The 22,175-nt window shown below is 40.0% G+C and overlaps 2 protein-coding genes across 10 annotated transcripts; one reads left to right on the top strand and one right to left on the bottom strand.

The window, feature by feature from the left end:
- On the bottom strand, nt 1-8,291 carry LOC146697529 (tetratricopeptide repeat protein 16-like). 7 transcript variants are annotated; one of them, XM_085476314.1, is made up of 14 exons: nt 8,137-8,291; nt 7,649-7,827; nt 7,278-7,368; nt 6,961-7,098; nt 6,096-6,196; nt 5,780-5,909; nt 4,845-5,059; nt 4,603-4,726; nt 4,389-4,515; nt 1,965-2,109; nt 1,684-1,849; nt 1,166-1,299; nt 893-1,064; nt 1-781 (listed from the first exon to the last, which is right to left on the bottom strand). In XM_085476314.1, the coding sequence occupies exons 1-14, from the start codon at nt 8,167-8,169 to the stop codon at nt 749-751; spliced, it is 1,788 nt and encodes a 595-aa protein (XP_085332440.1). In that variant the 5' UTR covers nt 8,170-8,291; the 3' UTR covers nt 1-748. The 7 variants fall into 7 exon arrangements, with proteins under 7 accessions (XP_085332440.1, XP_085332442.1, XP_085332435.1 ...); XM_085476316.1 differs by having other exon boundaries at nt 4,609-4,726; XM_085476309.1 differs by having other exon boundaries at nt 4,389-4,726; nt 8,137-8,290.
- A 224-nt stretch (nt 8,292-8,515) lies between these two features.
- On the top strand, nt 8,516-20,819 carry slc2a8 (solute carrier family 2 member 8). Of its 3 annotated transcripts, none has more exons than XM_085476319.1 (12): nt 8,516-8,576; nt 8,706-8,775; nt 8,978-9,113; nt 10,741-10,903; nt 12,294-12,500; nt 13,110-13,209; nt 15,627-15,838; nt 15,963-16,112; nt 16,457-16,565; nt 16,652-16,774; nt 17,735-17,880; nt 19,483-20,819. In XM_085476319.1, exons 3-12 carry the CDS (start codon nt 9,025-9,027, stop codon nt 19,627-19,629), a joined length of 1,446 nt encoding a protein of 481 aa, XP_085332445.1. In that variant the 5' UTR covers nt 8,516-8,576; nt 8,706-8,775; nt 8,978-9,024; the 3' UTR covers nt 19,630-20,819. The 3 variants fall into 3 exon arrangements, with proteins under 3 accessions (XP_085332445.1, XP_085332444.1, XP_085332443.1); XM_085476318.1 differs by having other exon boundaries at nt 8,706-8,795; XM_085476317.1 differs by having other exon boundaries at nt 8,706-9,113.
- Nucleotides 20,820-22,175: the final 1,356 nt, after the last annotated feature.

The raw sequence follows: 22,175 nt of genomic DNA, 5'->3' as shown, positions 1-22,175 counted from the left end.
TGCAGTTTTCTAATTTTTATTCAGCATCTTCATATGAAGGGTTTGTTGTGATGTATCCAGGTAAAAAAAATCCTAGAAAAGTGATCCTGTTCATCTGAATGCAGTATTTGCAGTGAGATAAACACTGACCCCTGCTGACCAACAAAAAGAATGTCGTCTCTGAGACCAAAGAAGTCATTTCAATGAGTGATGAAATGTTTCTCCTACTAATAAACGCTACATCTAGATGAACAGAAATACTTTTTCCTTAAGGCACATGAATTGTTGTACTTTTCTTGATTATAAGGAACACAGTTATACACAATTTTGTGCAGGGATGAACTGATACGTTGTTTGCTATCAGCCTTGTTGACTGACATGACATTTACCTTTGCTGTGTCTCATAGATTTTGATAAAGCAGAAGGAACGACTAAAAGAAAAAGTACAAATACAAAAATATGCACTAGCTATCAGTGAAACTGGGATTTTAAACTCTGATATCAATCTACAGCCGATGTATCTGGAAGCACGTTTTCATCGGGCACTGTTAAAAATGATTCTCTCGATCATCAAACTCCTGTGTAATTCTAAATAACAGGAAAACACAGAGTTACAGCTGATGATGGTTGTTCCACTCTCTGTATTCCTGCTGTCATTTCTCAGATGTGGAACCCAAACAGGCCAACTCTGCAGCACTGCATCCTCTCATGTTTACAGACGCACTGATGGATGGTAGGTGGTGTGTAGTGAGACACGTCCCAGTGTGGTTTAGCGATGCAGTGTCAGGAATGAACGGCTGACCTGCTGCACAATAACACAGAACAGCTGTGAAGTCACTGCAAAAAAGATCAAAACTGATTTGTAGCTGAAAATTACTTAAATTATCTGAGTAGAATTTTTAAAGAACTGAACTTCTAAAATAAATGAAGTCCTGCTCGGTACCTGGAGGAGGCTCCTCACAGTTATCTGCATCTCCTCTTTGTTCACACACAGCTCCAGCTCCTTGCCTTCTTTACTTGGCTCTTTTGATTGGCTCGCTGTGCTCTCATTAGTAAGAGTCATGTTGCAGAGCTTCTCACTCAGTCTAAGAACAAAATTCAACACAAGACAACGAAAGACTAACTTTGTCAGCTACCTCAATGTCAGGTATCATCCAGCCTTCAAATTAACCTCCATGTTTCTGACCTTTGTGGATCAGAGGAGGAGCTACAGCTCTGCATGGTTTCCATCAGCTGAGCTCTGATCGCTTGTCCTTTTGGGCTGGACAATACATCAGAGACCCTGCAGCCAGGGAACAGACTCATAAGCATAGCAGCCACCTACACAAACAGACACACACAATTAACACAAGATTTTAAAATATTAAAATGAAATGCATCAGTAAAGTTTTACTGATAAAACTTTTGAAATTGTTTTCAGTAAATGTTTATCCCACAAGAGGTTTTAAAGTTTCTTGTTAATTGATTAGAAATTAACAGATGACCAGCCATTAACTTCCTTATTTTAGCTGTTAATTGGCTCCTTTAGTGTTGGGCTGGGATGACTGTTCACATTAAAACAACTTCCATTCAGGGTTATTTGAGTGTCATGTCTTCTCCTTATCTAAGGGCTCTGTCAGACATTGTGTTAATCTTATTGAATGAAATCTTTTGAAATGAAATGTGGCTTTACTGAAAACCACAAAAGATTAAAGAATTTGAGACCTCCTCGTGGGTGGGGTCCAGAATCAGCATGCAGATGAAGTCCTGCCTGGCCCCGCTCAGGTTCAGCAGCTTTCGAAAAGCCTTCGATCTGCTTTCGTAGTAATGGCTAGAGGCGGGGTTGTGCTGGATGGCCAGAGAAAACATATCGACTGCCTCCTGGAAACGCCTGCAGATCCAGACACACACATTCAACAGTATATCAGCTAAGTGACATTTGATAACTTGACTTTATAAGTTTCTCTGTGTGGGTGTTAATGGGATGTTCTCCGTGTGGTTCTGACCCATCCTGGAAACACAAAGATCCCAGCGTGTTGTAAATGACAGCGAGGCGGAGGCGGACAGCAGGGTCTTTTGGCTGCATCATCTCCTCAGCCTGCCGGTAGTCAGCCAGAGCATAGTGCCAATAACTCTGCTTAAAGAAACAGTCTGACATACACATATAAGCATCAAAATGGTTCTTAAGTTAAGCATTTAGTGTCAATATTTCATTAACTTTACACACATTAACTCTGGTTTTAATTTTCATAATAGCTGCTTTGATGATGTAAAGACAGGTGAAAAACAAAACCCTAACACGATGAACGGCACTCTTCCTACAGATATTCCCATATTTGGTGTTTGATTGATGCTGAGAGAGTTGGGTCTCACATGTTGGTCCACAATCTCCCCACAGGCACTCAGCTGGGTAATTGTAGAGGCCAAGCAAATGATTCACATCATCTTCAAACCATTCAGTCTGGTCCAGCAGGATCAAAATGTTTCATCATATGATGACAGGAAACTATTTTTGTGTTGTTTTTCAGTGATGATTCTCTCTGAGGGAACACGTGTGGCCAAAACATATCAACAAAGTCCCCAACTCCAGCACCTGGCAATATTGAACTGGCTTCATTTTCCAGTGCTGCTCGCCTCAGCCTCATTCCTCCTCCTCTCTGTGCCACCCCATTTAACAAAAATCCTGCAAATGCCCCTGGATATAACAATGAGAGGGAAAATGAAAGACAGGGTAGTGGGAGTGGGATGATGTGGGACTGAACTGAAATCCAAGAAGGATTCATGCTTAACTTATGCTCCCGTGGTTGTGTTAGCTTATAGAGGGATTTCCCTTTAGAAAGCCTACAGAGAGACGGAGAGGGGTTTTGAACAACTGCAAACGTGCTCCCATGCAGTCCTCCAAAATCCCAACTGCATGTTGCTTGACATGAATGACAGTGTGCATCAATCAAACGCTGATTAGCTGACAGTGGGCCAGAATAGGGAGAGGAGTCTCAGTGGAGATCACCAGGAATGGGAAAAGTATGAAACAACAAAAAAAAAGAAAAAACATTACTGTTTTTAACATTTCACATCACCTTTTTGCATGTGATATGTCTGTTCTTCTCTGACACTGGTTAATGGACCAACAACAGCGTAAGCATAACTGGCCCACAGACTGGTTGTACAACATATTTTTTTATACAGCCCGCATCTGACAGCAGATGCTCTCTGCAGTCTGAAGCTGCATATGTATTGCCAACAGACTCAACGCACTACTGTCGCTGAACCATTCATTTCCAATCACCCTGGTGTTACATAGTAAGCTGTGAGATACAGGGGCTATCCAAATACATGGCTATTAAATTGTGTTTTATCCCCATCCATTCCTGATGGAGAGTGTAGAGTGGTGAAACTCTAAAAACAGTGCATGATCTTCAGTTGGAGCAGCTCTTCAGTCTTGCTGCCTAAAAATCTGGTTTGTCAAGTTTCCCCTGTCACATTAGATGTTTTGCCTCTTTTACTGTGCAGGAAGTCACATGCTTCAACTCAAACACTTAGAAGGACACTCAGTGTAAGATCCTCTTTGACTAAATACCCTGATTCACAGTGCTGATGATCCATGACAAAAGCTCGTCAAGTTTAAGGTGTACTTTTGGCTTTAAAGCCTCACGTTCTGGCTGTCGCATTACTCAAACTTCCAAAGTGCTGAATATGAATGTGCGCTTACACAGAAAGTAGAAATTTCCACACATTAATTCTCAAAAATGTCATAACAGGTTTTGAGATCATGCAAAGTTGTTGTCCAGGCAATCACTCGGAAGGGGACATCAAACATACTTTGCACACAACATTCGACATTAGTTTTCTTACATTCAACTCAAGTCAATAATGTTTAGAGCAAGCAGCAATCTCTGGGGCTGAGTGCCAAAGCCAATGCTGAAGGGCCAAAAGCTGCAGTTCCTCCAATGGCCACTTGAGGCTGACTCCAAGAGTGAGTCAACTGCCATAAACTCCTATGTAAAATGGACAGTATCACAGCAGAAATAACAGAGTTTCCCCTTTCATAAGAACTGTACATGGGATGTATATAATAAATATATAATGCATTTAAAAAAAGAGAGCACAAACATGAGCATTTCAGTAGGTAATGAATATTAATTATTAAAATCATGCTATGAGATTGCAGTTATGTGTATATGTTAAAAAACTGGTGTCTATCAGACAGTCAAAGAAAAGTTGTTGATGTGAATCAACAACAACAAGGAACAAGGAAATCAACAGAAAAAGAAAACAAAAAGCAGGAAATAATTTATCTAAGTTTTACATTTCCATCAGAGATCTGATTAAAGGTTGAGGTGAGTCAAAGAAGATGTTCAGTATTTTGGGGGGTGCTCGATCTAAGAACATTTGGGGTTTCATTGCATGGGTGAAAAGAGCAGAGGACTCACACACAGACAGGTCAGGTGTCACAGCCTCACCTCCTCGGTTCACGTACAGGCCTGCCTGGCCCTTCTCTTCCTCAATGGCTTTGTTGAGAAGCAGAGTCGCCTCTGCGTAGAGACCTTTGCAAAAGCACTGAACGGCAAAATCATTGTAGATGAGAGCCAGCTGAAACTGCGCCTCCTCCTGCACAGAGCAACTCTCAGCCTTATCATCTCTGACCTCCACCTTCTGACTCCTGATTTCCTGCTGTCCCTCCTTCTCCTCTTCTCCACTCAGCTCCACAGCCTGGATTATATCCTCAATGGCTGGTATGAAGTTCTTCATCCGTCTATACAGAGTCCCTCTGCAAATGCAAGGGAATAGCATTCAGCTGAATTAAATACATGTCAGCAAGTCAACATTCCGCTGTGTAACAGTCCCAAAACAGATTTTGTTAAGGTCTACACATTGGCTGGAAACACCTGAACAGGTAGAGGCCTCCGTCCTCTGGGCTGTTGGCTAGAGCGATATTAATCATGCAAAGGGCTTCAGGCAACTCTCCACACAAAGCTTTGTCCACAGCCCTTTGTCTCGCCTGTTCACTCGCTTCCCGCAGCTGGAGTTGCAGAGCTCCAGCCACCGGACAGGTCGGGTTCAACGCCAACGCCAACTGCACGTCATGATAACAAACTGATGTCTGGATAGAAGAAGAAAGTTTCTGCTGGTTTAATCATAAATGTTAAACAGTAGACAAAGTATACTTAGAACTTTGAACTGATGAGATCTTCAGAAGTAAAAAAAAAAACAGACTAAAGGAAATTTTTGAGAATTAAAGCACATTTCATTTCAAGAAAGTTTGCATGTTATATCTGATATGAAACTTAAACACTTAAAGATTGAGCAAATAGGAAATAGCAGCAACTGCAAATCTGGCCAAATCTGGCTGTTTTATTGCAACAGTCATTATGATAGCAACATTAGTGTATACTGTTTGTAGACACTAATCTACAACATCACTTAGCATTTACACAAACATTTCATATGACTTTTTTCCGCTTGGCTGAACACTAACTGAGACCACATGATATCTTTGTGGTTACAATGTGATGACAGACAAGATCTTACATGAGAGGCATCCATGGATCCACAACCTCAGCACTTTGTTCTCTTATTGCTGATTTATTCTTGCCAAAATCAGTTTGTGGAAGCCTCAGTTGCCAATTTCAACTGTTTTTTACAGCCTATGTTTTGTAATGCTGCATGTTCTGTCCTGCTCTGTAGCTATAGTTAGTACATTGGGCCATTACACAGAGATCAGTCAAAGAATCTTGGTATTAAAATATCGTGAACATGAATGCAAAACGCAAAATGTTGAGATTTTTACATAGGTTATACAGAGAGGTGTAAGAGATGTGACCTTGTTAAGCTCTTTGTGCAGTCGGGCTCTGAGGATGTATAGGTCAGAGGTGGGACCTTCTGATGCCATCCAGTCATTTACCAGCTTCAGACAGTCAGTGTGGCGACCTAAAGCTGTCAGACAGGCCAAGCTGGGATGCAAAGTATATGTATGTTTGTTAATTTCACATTTGAACTCTTGGGGACTTGTTATTAATCTTTTACCTTCTGTACACGAATAACAAATGCTCAAATCAATTATAAGGGAACTATAAGGTAACTTAGACACTAAACATATATTGTACTTCAGTCTAGATGTTATGGCTCAGGCTCCTGACCTTCTGACCTTGTGAGCTCTGCAACCCGGTTTCACCTCAGCAGCTTTGCTGAAAGCCTCCAGTGCATCTACAAAAAAACCTTGGTCGAACAAACACTGACCCTGGGACAACAAGAGGCAGAGGGATCTATGTTAGGATAGTTCTCTAATGCCCACTTAAATTAAGATAGGATTCTTATTTCAACTGTAGTAATTAATGTTTGGTTGCTCTGCTCTGCAGCAGTATACATCCCCGCCTTTCCATGGAGGCTAAAGGCAAGGAAAACCGCTACAAAAACCCTTCTCATAGAACAGAACAGGCATTAATGACAACAAATATAACCTTGATTATTTCATAAACAGAAGGAAACAGAGAACCTGGATGGTAGGTGGGTTGCAAGGAGGCATACATTGGCAGCAGTAGGTAAATTAGTGCATGCTATATGAGATTTGCAACTTGGGTGTGTAGTTTGGCACTAAGATCAGCTGATCTGCCAGGCCTGTGGCTGAGTTTGACTCAGCCACTAGAACTAAGTATAAGCTCAGTTCTATGTAGAATAAACTTAGATTCCAAGGAGATATATGATATAATGAACGTATATTTGAGAGAAACACTGTCAAACAATATGCAATATTTTTCATGTCAACAACTTTAAATCAAACAGAAAATAACATGTTTTTTTCTTTTCAATTATTTTTTACTTAAGAGGTGCTCACAGCTAGAGTCGTGTCCTGAGATGACCCGAATAAAAATCCTCAAATAGAAAAAAAACTTTCTGAAACTGAGTGTTCAGACCTTGTATCCAGCATTGTAGCAGTATATTCATGACAGAAAATAAGAAACGACATGACAAGTCTTCATCATTGGACCCTGCGAATACTTCTACCTGCAGATAGTAAATGAAGGCCAAACGATCCTCGAAGGCTCCAGGCTCCAAGAGCCAGGCCTGTTTGTAACAGGCTGCTGCTGACTGGAAGTCACACAGCTGTAGGTAGGCCTCTGCCTGGCTCACATATAGCTGAACCTAGAACATGTAATATCACAGGATATAACAATATAGAGAGGATAAGACGCAGGCCAGAAAAGAGATGCATACATAATATCCAGAAAGCATAACTAACGGTTATGTTAAAAAAAAAGCCTCATCTGATCTATTTTACAGGAAAATCAGCAACATCTTGTGTGACCACAGTGGAAGGTGACCTGTTGTGGCTGCAGAGTGATGGCTTTGGAGAAGCAGATGACAGCCCTCTCATACTGAGACTTCCCCATTGCCTCTTCCCCATTTATATAACTGCAATAACAAAAACAAAAACAAATATTACTTAACAATGAAAATACTTAAAATTCAATAAACTGTCTATATATAAGTGGAAGGTAATCAGACACAATTTGGTTTTAAAGGAAGTGGAAGGGAGCTAAAACAACTTATTCCACACAGAGGATGAACTTAGATGAAGCACAAAGGCCCAATATAACATAAATAATGACTATAATAAGAAGTATAACACCATTTTAAATGTACTGCTGTACGTATTCAAGACACATAGGTATCAGTCACTGTTGATTCTCACTGCTCAGCGGCCTTGCTCTGAATGATGAGGCTGCCCTGCAGTTCTGGTCTTTGACAGGATTTTTCTGTGTGAAGAAATATTTTACTGGAGCCAAACAGCCGTTTTAGGCTGTTTTTTCTTTTGGCCTCAACCAGCTCCTCTTCTGATACAGCAGTGGGGAAAAAACTCTGCTCTGCATCCTGGAGGTGGACAATCAAAAGATTTCAGTTCACTTTTTCTGAGGTGGCACACTGTTTTATCTCGACAACATCACATAACAGTTTATTAGTGAGGCTATTATTAAGGTAGTGGAAAACATTTATTGTGTGCTGTTATGCATTTAAAATTTTTAAATTACAAGTCTTACTCCAACCTAAAAACACTTTGCGTCACTTTCAATGTTCACTCAGTAGCCGTAACGTTATTTAACCTGGGTTTGTGCTAGTTAACTAGCTCAGGCATCATAAATGAAACAAACATATTTTATACACAACCAATTCACTTTTTACCGTTTGGTCATCTGTCTCCTCAGATGTGTCCATTGCGTCACTGAAATTGCTGTTTCGAGCTGTTTTACACTTACGCAGTCACTTTTACGACCTTTATTTTTTGCTTTGCTTGTATAAAGTTGTTGCCTAATGTTGAAAATCCGAGGGTCGCCATGGAAACCAACTTCAACACTCCTAGAAGCTCTTATTTTGGAAACAAATCGTAAGCGAGAGATCGCTTCCTTCCTGTTTTTTCGCCATGTTAAAATGCAAAATAAATAACATTAACGTCTTTTAATAAGCTGTAGCTATAAAGTAAAATTAAAACACATGCAAAAATTAATGAACTGTGTAACGCTACGTATCTGCTAGCTTAAAGGAATGAGCTTTAACTAATTCTGAAGGAATGACCGCGATTAACCAGAATATCTGCCCGTCTTCGTAAAACGTTAAAAATTAAAGTGAGTTTAATTTTTAGAGTAAAGGTGTCTGTTACTCTATCTTTGCTTTAATAAAGATAGGAGACTGCAGTCTGTTTTGGGCGATAGACCTCATACTAGGAGTTTTACTGTGAAACTACTTACACGCAGGGAAACAGGAAATAAGAGGAACACAGGACGATCAGCTGACTTCAATGTTGACAAAGCAAGTTAACCGCCGGTGAGAAGCAAATGTTCTCGGTAATGGTCACATTGTTTTTTCCAGCTGAATTGTCCGATATTTTCTTCACGGATATCTCAGATGGTCTAACTTCTTCTTTTTTCTGATTCCGTCCTGGTGGTTTTTCGCTTTCTTCGACTGCTTTTCTAGCTTTTGTTCGGGGATTTTTAAATTACTTTCTGACATGTGATCATTGTCAAAGGTGAACAGAGGTAAAAACCAGGAAAGATTGCTACTACTGCTGTCGGTATGGACATCCAAGATGAGAGGAGAAGGCTGCTGGATGCCGAGGGTGGAGATCCAACAGGACTCATGTCTGAACAAGATGCTTATCTGAGGTCAGTGTAGCTCTACCACAGCAGATCATTTCAGAGGGTTTACGTATCATCTAAATATACAGAGTTATCTAGACCATGCAGATTATGTTTCCGACTTGTAGTTTTTACTCTCCCCTTGCTGTTTTAGGGAAACCAGTTTAATTACGGATATTATTGCTTTGTTTAGTTTTAACGGTGTAGCATAATTTATTGGTGTGTGTGTGTGTGTGTGTGTGTGTGTGTGTGTGTGTGTGTGTGTGTGTGTACTAAATTTAAAGATACTGAACAAGCAGTTGATCTTTGCTTAGCTTCTTTTTGCTTGCTTATTTGGAACCTGAAAGGGCCACAGAGGAGAATCTGGAGTTTGCTTGATAACAACTGTTTTATGTTGACCTAGACCAAAGTCAATGGCTACTAGAAGAATTACACAGATGAGTGACAAATTAAAGGAAAACACTGAGCCCTTCACCTCTGCATTGGGGGGATGTGGTATGCTGTCATGGATGGGTTTTTCAATACAATACAATACAATACAATATTCTTCTGAGTGATCGCCTTTATCCTACAGTGACACATTTCTGTCCTGCATGGAGAAGTTTGATGAGGATGAAAATGATGTAAACCATGTTGCTATGAACAAATATAGGGATTTTAGACTCGCATACATCATCAGCAGAGAGAGTGACTGAATATCTTTTGGAAAAACGTCACTACAATGAAGTAAAGTGAGTACATCAGCATTCTGACAACTAGATTTTAGCATGTGATTTGATGCAGAGTTTCCTGCTTCAGAAAGCTTATACTGATCTACACTGCAGTAACAGTTGTAGGAGGGCCCCTTCCTGTCCCAACAGTACTGCCCACCATGGCTCAAAGAAAGGTCCATGAAGACATGGATGAGCAAGTTTGGTGTGGAAGAACTTGACTGGCCTGACCTCAACACCTTTAGTTTGAATTATAGTGATGATTGCAAAACCAGCTTTCGTTTCCAACAGTCCAAGGGTGACTTGAACATATGGTCATGTGGTACACCACATACTGGTGTTGTAGCTGTAAAGTGGGGGGTGGGGGCAAAAAAGCTTTTATTTTTATATTCTTAAGTTTTAATAACATTAATGTAATTACATTTTTTATATATTAATGTAAATCTGCAAAATAATGTTACAAACCCTGAAACAATTATCATTTAGTACACCCAATGCTCCCTTTAAACTCACTGGAGCTTACAGACAATCTCATGTCCTATTAAAGCTGCTTTATTCTTCCTGCATTCAGTCTAAAGCTGCAAAGTACTGTGCAGCACCGTGATCCTAGCTCTGCTTTTTCATTCTTAGTCCGAGTTAATCACAGTCATATCTGCTAGTTTTTGTAATACTTGCTCTATTCTGTACTGGATTCCTATTGTTGCTGGTGCTCTCCCAGTTTAAATACAAATCAGTATTCTCTTGATTACAGTGTTCCTGACTGAACAGCCGTTAGAAATGATGCATGTCACCCATGCCATGATATTATAGGCTTAAAAGAAGAAGCAGAAATTATTCTCTCTTTTGTCCCTGAAGCATATTAATGAGGCTGAGCTTCTTTCTATCATATGTGAGACCTGACCTTTACCTCCTACACTCATCTGTGTTCCTCTTTCTCTCCACAGCAAAGTGAAGAATCGAAAGTTGTACCTTGCGACACTTGCCTCTGTTCTGGGTCCCATGAGCTTCGGGTTCGTGCTGGGATACAGCTCTCCCGCCATCCCCGAACTCACCAAGATTGAGGACTCTCGGCTGAGACTGGACGATAACCAGGCTTCCTGGTTTGGGGTATGATGACAGCCAGGCAATTTTAACAGCAGATTTGTGTGACATCTCATTTCATCCAACACATCCTGTAAAAAAGACACACAAGAAAGAGCCGGATGAAATTAAAATGTGTTCACTGTACGTTTAAAATTAATCATTTTAGCACATTTTAAGAGCTTCAATAATCATGGTCATAACAGTTTATGACATAAAACGGTGGAAGAGTCACTGAAGGAACAACTTAATATACTGATCAGCCACAACACTGAAGCCATGTGCCTAGTGGTTTGTAGGTTCCCTTCTTGGTAACCCAGTGGTAACATTTTGGCCGCCTCCATGTTTTGTTTTGTTTTTTTTTTGTGGGGGGGGGGGGGGTTGAGCCAGAAGTGACCACACTTGGACCAGAGGCTGCATTGTTTAGTCTAATTGTTTAAAATAATAGAAGCTGGCATCCATAACAGTCACAACTCTAACGCTAAGCCTTAGGACAATCACACCGTTGAGTAGCTATAAAAGAAGTCACCTCCTGTATAGTAGCTGATAAATGGGGAAACTAGCCATAGAGACCCCAAAAGGTTGATTCTTTTCATCCGGATGTAGCAATTTCAATGGGAGAATCTTTTCATCACTCCTTCAGTCTCAGCTGACTGCAGGTTTCCCCAACCTGCAGTCAGCTTTGTGTGTATACGTGTTAAAGGTAACATCTTCATGAATGGCAGTACCTAAGGTTTGCCTCCAGTATACTGTAATCTTCTTCTTCTTTTCACTGCTTCCTTTATGGGTTGCCACAGTAGTTCATCTGCCTCCATCTCACCCTATCACATCCTCTTCTGTCACATCAACCGTCTGCATGTTCTCCTTTACTATGTTCATGAATCTTCCTTATTTTTCTCCTGCCTGGGAGCCTAATCCTCAACATCATTTGCTCAGTTTATCTACTATCCCTCCTCTGCAAATGCCCAAATTATCGTAGCGTTGCCTCTTGAACTTTGTCTCCAAAACACTTAACCTGAGGTTTCCCACTGATGCACTCATTTCAAGTCCCGTCCACTGTAATGAGAGGATCTGTGTAATTTTTGCCCTTTTAATGTTGGGTATAAAGAGTATATGCACCCTTTAAAGCCAAGCTGTCTGTTTTAAAATACGTTGAAAGTATTTCACTTAAACATATGGTCATGTGTTACATGGCATACTGGTGTAAAGTTGGTCTATATACTGCAAGCGCCGGAGCTTTGGCCTTTTTCAAAATAGGCACTAATGCAAAATAGAAAATATAGTCCAGATGTTAACTCAACAGAAATAGTTAAACCCTGTTTAATTATTCTTTTAAAATAATAAAATTGATCAAATGCAACATAAAGTTCAAATAATTCATTAACGTTTATTGCTGACGATCTGTTCTGTGTTTCAGTCCATAGTGACGGTGGGAGCAGCGTTGGGCGGGCTGATTGGTGGCTGGATGGTGGAGAAGATTGGCAGGAAGGTCAGTCTGATGTTATGCGCGCTGCCATTTGTCTCCGGCTTCACCATCATCATCGCGGCGCAGAACGTGTGGATGTTTTACGTTGGCAGAATTCTGACAGGCCTCGCCAGCGGCATCACCTCGCTGGTTGTCCCGGTATGTCATTTAAAAGCAGATTAAAGGCCTCTTTAATATTTGACCCGGCATCTGTTGATGTGAAGATTAGACAGTTTGATTCCAGAAGAAAAAAATCCATCTCCAAAAAACTTGGTTGTTAGACAGTAAATTGAAATGTCAGGCAGAAAAAACAAGGTATGCTTTCATTTTGTGGGATTAAGAAGTAGCTGCACAGTATCACTTGAACACTGATTAAAAATTAGAGAGTATAATCTGACACATGGCCTTAAATGGTGTGAAAGCCAGACACCGAATGACCTGATGGGCGGCACCTACACTCAGTGAGATAAATAAGGATTGTTTTGAACAGTGAATCATGCAAAGCCATTGTAGAATAAAAATATGGAGCTAGAAATGAACAGAATAAGACCACCTTTGCTTCAATAACATAAATGATTGTTAGTGTGGATCAGTCCATTCAAATGCCAAACATTTGTTGGCTTTGGCTTCTCAAATGTGAATCATAAATGTGCTCTTAACTTTATATAAACAAAATTATATGTGTTTGCTTTATAAACCATTAAGAGAACAGTTCTGTATACTAAAGGTTTGAATTTTTGATGTTCTCCCTTGTCTCCCCTCAAACAGGTGTATATTTCTGAGATGGCACATGAAAAGGTCCGTGGGACTTTAGGCTCCTGTGTGCAGCTCATGGTGGTGATAGGCATCATGGGAGCTTATCTTGGAGGTATGAAACTGATGTTTAAAGTTTTTATGGCATCTTTAAAACTCCCTTTGCAAAGTCTACATGGCTACAAGAACTGCAGTGTCAGATACAAGAAAAAGTGTCAGATAACAACAACGTTTTACAACCTACAAATCATTGAAAGATGATGTAACAAATGTGGCATTCCCATGATCATCGTCATATATGATCCGATTCCTCTGCTGCCTCTTAGACAACAGCCTCACTGCTTGACCTGTGTGAAAATGGCTGCTTCTGGCTAATCTTGTTAGCTGTGTGCTGTGCATGATTTCCTAATAAAAGCTGGTATGTTTTGAGAGGTGGATTTGTCTCGTGGTGCTCTGGAGGTTAGTTGCTGTGCAAACACAGCAACTGTGTCACACTGCAGTCAAACAGCTGTTTGGTTGTGGGTAGATATGGTTTTTGAATTGTATCAAAGGTCTATCAGAGTTTGCAGTGATAACTTGCGGAATAACATCATGAGGTTAAAAATAGAATAATTTATTTATGAATCAGTTGATCAGTAAACTGGTTTAGAACCTGTTTCTCTGTGTGAGCCTTGTGACTGAATTTTGACGTGACCATAATCCCTCTGTGTGCCCCCCAAAGCTAAAATTACTCAAATAAAAAAAACAAAACTGAAACTCAGTTTTCTGCGTATCAATTTAGAGTGTGCGCTTGAGTTTTATAACTAATCAAAAAAAGACAAGCCCAAACCTCTTTTTATTCAACGCTCTGAACAAATGGTTCCTGTGCAAAAGGTGCTCTGTTCTCATTCTTGGCAGACTGGCTTAATCGAGAACTGTATTCACTAAAGTACTGAAAACATCGAAAGAGAGGCACACACACTCACACGCACACACTTGTTTTCAAGTGTGAAGACATTGAGACATGTCATTGACATAATGCTTTTCCTAGCTGCTTACCATAACCCTAACCATGAAAAATGAATACCTAACCCTAACCCTCAGTCTAAACCTAACCACAACCTAACTGTAACCCTGACCCTAAAACCACATTATGAGCCTCAAAAATGCCTTCAGACTGGTGGGGACGGTCATTTTGTCCCCATAAGTGACTGTTGGTCCCCACAGGTATAGTAGCATCCCAATTTTCTGTCCTTACAAAGACGTCTAAACGTGTGTATACACACACACACAGTATTATGTTAACTGTGTATCATAGACAATCTGGTAACTTGGGTAACATTTGACAAATAGAACTTATGAATAAAGTTTGAGAAACAGGAAAATGCTAAGGAATAAGGCAATTGTATAAGAATGCAGGAAAAACCTGAAGTAAAAAGCACGTGTTGGAACTGCGACATTTTACATTGGTCTATAGCAGGGGTGGGCAACTCCAGGCCTCGAGGGCCAGTGTCCTGCAGGTTTTAGATATCGCCCTGGGTCAACACACACACATCAAATGATTAGTTCATTACCAGGCCTCTGGAGAATTATAAGACATGTTGAGGAGGTAATTTAGCCATTTGAATCAGCTGTGTTGGATCAAGGACACATCTAAAACCTGCAGGACACCGGCCCTCGAGGCCTGGAGTTGCCCACCTCTGGTCTAGTCTCCAGGTTTGAAAAATAAAGCTAAACCTTTAATGCTTTTAATGGCCAGCAGGGGCTCACTACTCAGTTGCAAAGATAGCTTATTGCTCATTTGATTTATAACCTCAGTAAACAGGTTCCTAATTAGTTTATTGTATCAGTCACTAGCCTCCTCAAGTCTTCCTCAATATAACATGATGTTCATTGAATAAATTATTGTCTCATTAGCATACAGAAGGATCATAAGAGTACACATTAGGACAGGCTCACCTTAATATTGACACGTTGCTGCCCAGTGAGCATGCATTGCCTTTCTCACTTAAATCCGCCCCTCACTTGTAATGTTTGGTGTTAAACACTTAGATATGGGGGCAGTATAAATGCTAACCTTGAGGCTTCAGTAAAAACTAAAAGTGTCAGTTCAAATGGTTCTCACTGTTAAGACAAAGTTGTTTCAAAACAGCTGCATGGTTTGATGCGATGGATCACATCATGGAATTTGTTAAAAGGCCATATGAATCAAATTGTCTTTCATATGTACAAGAAATGTTGCTTATTTCTATTGAGGCTTTTTTTTTGTTTTGTTTTGTTTTTTTTTGGTAAAGGGGGAAATGTCTCTGTTAGACATTTTTTAACTCATTCAGTGATTTAGTGATTACCTGTTTGGCCAAAATTAACAACCTTCTCTGAGCACATATAACACTTTAGATGCCGATTTTGAAATATAATAAATATCCTTGTTCCTGTTATTGTAAAATTAAAATGAATGGCTTCTAAAACTTCTTTTCCACATCTCTTTAAACAAAAGATGAGGAATAGCTGTAGAAATGGCTCATCCTGAGTGTGTGTGAACCTGTCCTGCAGGTCTCTTTATGGACTGGCGTTGGTTGGCGATCTGCTGCTCCATCCCACCGACGCTGCTGATGGTCTTTATGTCCTTCATGCCTGAAACGCCCCGCTTCCTGCTGTCACAGGGCAAGCGAAGGGAGGCTGTGGAGTCACTGCGCTTCTTACGTGGACCAGACGCTCCTGTCGAATGGGAGTGCGCCCGCATTGAGGAAGCATGTGATGAGCAGGTGATATAAGACAAGAATTTCTGGCCACAGTGCCTTTGCCCTCCTCAATTGTAATTCAACCACTGTGGGAAAATGTTGGCAGTTTGGCTTGATGATTGACAACGTTATTCTGTTTTCCTCCTAGGGCTCTAAATTCCAGCTGTCTGACCTGAAGGATCCTGGTGTCTACAAGCCTCTGGTGATTGGCATCATGCTGATGATCTTCCAGCAGATGAGCGGGATCAACGCCATCATGTTCTATGCTGAGAATATATTTGAACAGGCACATTTTAAGGTAGCTCATTCACAGGCGCTACTGCTCTTTCTATCACTCACTAAACAAAGCAGATGAAGGAGCAGAAGAGCAAGACTTCACAGGACAGTGCTGGCACCTTTTTATCAAAAATGGATTTGTCGCGTTGCACTTTTCCCAAAAAGGCTTTTTTGGGAAATATGAGTAGGGCTAAAAACAAAAGTCACAAGTTAGTGTAACAAAATGCGAAACATTTCAGTGAACACACTAATAGAAAGCTCTCCCCTTGGAGGTGAAAATTGAATTCAACAGCAAAATTATCAATTTACAAGTTTTCAGTGAAAACATAAATTCATTATAGACCTGTCTTTCTCGTTATTCTGCAGCAAAGTGACCTGGCGTCAGTGATCGTGGGTCTCATTCAGGTCGTCTTTACTGGAGTAGCAGCGCTTATCATGGACAAAGCTGGAAGGAAAGTCCTTCTCATTATCTCAGGTAGCCAGAATCTTTAAATGTAATTATTAACCATAATTCCTGAGATCTCTCTGTGACACCTCCTTGATTGTAATTTCATAACACAGGTGTTGCCATGGCCATCAGCACCACAGCATTTGGAGTTTACTTCTACCTGATGTCCTTACTTCCAGAACCCCATGGTGACCTGGCCTGGATGGCTCTGGCCAGCATAGCGGTGTTCATCACAGGTCAGTTTTCCAGCATATAAAAATGGGTCAATCAGCTCCACTTCAAGATGCAAAAATGATTTAGTCCTCACACCTTTTCCTTACCTTATACTTAATACAAATAACTTTGGATATTTAATGGCTTTGGCTATTCCATCACAAATTCAAAGATAAATTTGTCAGTCATCTGCAAAACATTTAATTAGGGCTGTGCGATATGACCAAAATCTCATATCCTATATCCTAATATATCCTATATTTATCGTCCCAAACGACGATATTTATCACAAAAGTTTTACATTTTCTGTAAATTCTGTGAATCTCGGGCAACTTGCGTGAAGTGTTTTCAGCTGGGAGTGCTGTACCTGGAGTCGAGTGTTACATAAGTTGAAACGGCCGCAATTTTCACAATTTTGTGAGTATTTATTACACGGCATGCTGAGGGTAAAAGCCTGTCCTAAGGTTTATGTTTTTAAGCACCCATCGGCTCTTTTTAGTTTCTCATCCGTAAACACTCCACATACAATTTCACCTGATTCAGTTTATTTTGAAAAATCTCAACAGGATCTTCAGCTTTTTTTTGTGAAAGGTTTACGTGGAAAATAAACAAGCGGAAGGCGGAGCCACACGATGGTTTTACCGTCGTTGTTGCTAACGACAACGCAAACAAACAGTCGCTTGTCCGTCAGTAGTGTGGTTATTTTATATATAAGAGAAAGAGAGAACTTTAAGAAATCCTGGAGTGACCATCAAAACGATGAAAAACTATTTCCGTAAACAGTTTATTTTGCGACACCACGAAACAAGCGATAGCGTAAAATGAAACATTAGACGTTATATCGTTATATCGAACAGCCCTACATTTAATACTCCAAAACCCAAACAAATTAGTGCTGCTGATGGGGATTTTTTTTGTTAAACTTGTGGGTGTATTCCCCCAACAGACCATGCCACTTTAATAACTGTTGCTGTCCTGTTCAGGTTTTGCTCTCGGCTGGGGTCCGATCCCGTGGCTCGTCATGTCAGAGATCTTCCCAGTGAAAGTGAGGGGGGTTGCCAGCGCTGTCTGCGTCCTCACCAACTGGAGCATGGCATTCGTCGTCACCAAAAATTTCCAGGATATGATGGTGAGTGTTGAACAGAATACCAAATCTGTTAAAGATCCATAAAACCACATTTCAACCAGGATTGTAAACAGAAGTGAAATTTAATTAAACAGAAGTGAAATTTTATCTTACATCTGGGATCCTTTTTTTAGTGAACACATGAGCATACAGAATGTTTACTTAAGATGCCATAAAAAGACTTCACTGCAAATTTTGCACTTTGCAGCACCATCCGAGGGACAAAGTAGAGCCCTTTGCTGGGCTGGTTCTGGCACATAGGCCGCATGTTTACCACAAATGGTTCAATGGATGTGGAATAAGATCCTGTTGGAACAGTTAGCATAACGTAACTCACCAGAAAGTCAAAATGATGTCACACAGTAATCATTATTGTTTGTTATTATGGTTGTGATGAGATAGCAGAACACATTGGAAACACATCATCACTGACTTGTGGCAAAATGTTGATGACTCGCCCCCATCAAACATAGTTTATTCCCAGAAAGCTTCCCTGCCAACACCAGACGAGCTGCAGAGAAGTGCATTCCTACTTAACGAGCATATTAAGGGAAGCATTTAGTCCAGTATACACATAGTTGTTGTAACGGCCCTAATTTGCCATCAGTCATAACAGACTTAACTGGCCATTTATGCTCACCATTGTTGCTCTCACAAATGCTGCATGACTCCTGACTTAGTCAGGCTGGAAAAATGAGTGTTTGAAAAGCTTAATGTCTATTGCTGTTTCAGTGATGGGTCAGTACAGGCACATTGAGATAACCAGGGTACAAAGGCGAAAAGCTGTAACAGCTGGAGCAAAAAAAGATGAGATTTTGTGGAGAAAACTTTCAAACCACCATAATTATTTTGTTTCCTCTTTGGACTTGTTCTAGTATAATTTTTTTTCCGCTGAGTTGCAAAACATGTTGTTTACGAGAAGACTTCACCACGTCCAGTGTGCCACAAGCACCCTTATGAATAGTTATGGGTCTGATGTCACATTTAGACTGAGCAGTGACCAACATGCCAACCATAACAGCAGCTTAAGTAGTCAGTAGTCACTCCATAGCCTGCTTAGGTTCGCTGTATTGTCTCAAAGCGCTGTCACTTTTAGATTGGATATTCTCAGCTCAAAGGATAATGGGTTTCATTTTTTTGTACAGGATTATAGTTTTGTTTATTTTTTTTAACCATCTGTATTTGTGAATTTAAAAAACAAAGTTTACTCTACACCAACATCTAGATTACTGTACAGCGATATCTTTGTATAACTTCCTCCTGGAGGTCAAAAAACTGCATGTTACATTAATTGGTCATTCTAAATTGGCTTTGGATGTTGGATTGTGTAGCTGTCTGTCTCATTGCTGAAGGCCACCTCTGCTACCTGGAGAAGCCTCTCCAACATACTGAGGATGGAAAAATAACAGTTAAATCCATATGAGTGACAATTTGTGAAGCTGTGAAAACATATTTTGATGCAGGGATGAAAATTTGAATTGAATTTGCGCTGCAGTCGGGATATTTTGAGTGTTTTTGACATAGTTCTCTGTGGCCTTTCCCCCCTCTCTCTCTCTCGCTCGCTCTCTCTTGCTCCCCCCCCCCGGATACCTATTTGCCTTGCAGAATCTTCTAACCAGTGCAGGAACTTTCTGGCTATTTGCTTCTATGTGCATCCTGAATGTCATCTTCACCATGGTCTTCGTCCCAGAAACCAAGGGCAAGACACTGGAGCAAATCGAAGCAACTTTCAGAGGGATGTCAGGTCCCTGAAGATGCCACATGTAAAGACTAAAAGACAAAACTGCTCATTTCTGAACTCACTGCTCTACCTGGGGCACTGTGTGGGTATTCTTTGTTGTTGTTATTATTAACACTTTATCACCTTTGGATATTACAGAAACTGCTGAAAGAAGTAATCCTTCGTGAAGGTTATGATTTTCAGTATTTGTGTACGAGGCATTGATTTGTCTGTTGTTCATGATGCCATTGAACTGTAATGCATCAGTAAGGTTCTGCCAAATTTGAGCTGTTTTCATGTGAAATCTGTCCAGAATCCTTTAATGTAAGATAATCTGATAAGGCAATTAAGTGCAGTCCTTTCAGTTTTGTGATACTGACAGTCTACAGAGGGGACCAGATTCAGGCTAAAGGGGGGCTGACTCTATACTGCCCCCAGGTGTACTCTTTCTTGCAGTTCTGATCAGTAAAGACAATTTTGGCAAGTTTTCCTCAGGACAGCAGTTTAGCATGAAGTTGGAAAACACTGAGGGTTGTAGTAATGGACTCCAGTGTTGCCTTCCCTATAAAATGAAATGCCAAAAATACATATAAGCTACTGTTTTTCCCTCTGTTTGTTTAAACAGAGCTTCTAAATTGAGCAGGCAGACACGTGCAGTGACTTCTTCCGGGTCATTTACATTTTTTTTCCGTTGCTGGATAAGAATATTTCCTATTGTTCTGACTCTTTTTAAGGACTCTAGCAAAAGACAGAACAAAAGTGTAACATTTTGGTAGAAGTGAGTAAGCTGTTTACACTAATTTACCTGTGTGTAATTTACACCATCAGGGAAGATTTATGTGATGGCATTGTTCTTTTGGGGGTTTTTTTTAGCTGTGAACTGTAAAAATGTGTTTTTTCTTTAAAGTTTTATAATCATTTTTCTTTTGGGATACACTTGAAAAATGTTTTAAACACACATTATATGACTTATACACCCTTGAGGTTATGATAATAGTCACGTAAGTCACATTGTGAAGTAGTGAGTTATGTTAATTAAATATCACCTTTTCTTAAACATATTGTTTTTGTTGATCACTCTACTGGAAAAGAATAATAATCATGTTGTTGTTGTTTTTTTTTATTTAGTTTGTGATCAATAAAGATGTTTCTATTGTGTCTGTGTATTCTTTACAAATTCATTGTGAATTTCACCTGAACAGAATAAAGTCATGGTTATTTCCCTAGTTTCTCCTCTATGACTCTGGTATGACACAGAATTATTACCTACACTTGTAACATTTTTTGATGAAACATCTAAGTTCCAGGTGATAAATGTTTCAATCTTATCATAAAGACCCCTTAAGATGTTTTTGACTGCCACTTAACGGTAACATTAACAAGTAGGAAATTTAAGTCACTTTAAGTGTTGTTGTTGGTGCCAGGTCTTAAAGATGCCACTGATTGCATGTAGCTGGATCCTGGCAGAAATTAGGTTCTGAGGTAGCCCAACCTTCCTCGGGATGTATACACATTGTTGAGCCTTGCCAGTGACAGTAAAGATGTGAGTGGTCCAGGTCAGGTACTCTGAGAGGTGGACAGAGACAAATTTAATCTCCACATCCTGACCACTGATTTATATTTGGGGGGTGGGTCTGTTCTCTTGGACCTTCAGGAATCCACTACTATGTTATTTGTCAATTGGCGCTCTCTCATCATTGTTGGTAATCAGCCCCATGCCTGTTGTGTATCTGGTGAATTTGAGCCACATACACCTGGGGTTGTTGTTCAAATCACCTTCTATCATCAGCCTTAATACAATGGTTGAGACTAGTAACTCAAATAACCACTCATTATGACCAAGGTAAGCAGAAGAGGATCTCTGAATGTACAGATGACCATACCCGGTGTCATTCCTGTCAGGTAAAAACCATAAACTGAGGCTGAGTATTCATTTCTGCTTCAATATTCAAATTACAGATTCAGCATTTGGCATAAATAACATATATGCATGGCTCCATACTTGTTTCAACAATTTAAGCTGCTGCTGGTATAATGTGAGAGGTTACTTTTGTGCAAAATTTGGGACCCTCCTGAGTCTACTTGGCCTACTCAGTCTACCTGTGTATTGTTGACCATATGCATCCTTTTACACATTTTCGCAAAAGCAAAGACTGTGATAAGGATGTGTGCAGTTTTTTGTTTGCTTGTTTTACCTTTCTGCTTAATTTTTCTGCAAATTTCAGTGACTTGAAATAAAGGACAAAGTTTTGTATAAACACACTGTAAACAGGATTAGATTGCCACCACACAAGCATCCAAAACAATATCTGAATTTTATTATATTTGTTTTTCCAGCTCTAAGGGGTGAAGCAAAAACAAATTAGAAGTTGGCCAGAAACTTCTCAGCTCCAATATAAAAACATATTTTAACTGTTCTTAGTGTATGTTTAATGTTTTATTTTCAAGAATATTTAAAAGACATTTTAAATTGTGCTAAATTGTCGAAAAGAAACTCCGAGTTTGCGCACTAATCTGCCATTTGGCCTTTCAAAATAAAAGCCGCGTCAGATCCAATCGACACAAACGGTGTGAATTT

Source organism: Copadichromis virginalis, linkage group LG12 (assembly GCF_057382275.1).
Source record: "Copadichromis virginalis isolate Kocher_CV1m ecotype Utaka linkage group LG12, C_Virginalis_male_GT1.1, whole genome shotgun sequence".
Classification (NCBI taxonomy): Eukaryota; Metazoa; Chordata; class Actinopteri; order Cichliformes; family Cichlidae; genus Copadichromis; species Copadichromis virginalis.
The sequence above is the reverse complement of the archived record's forward strand: the minus strand, read 5'-3'. Positions and strand labels throughout refer to the sequence as shown.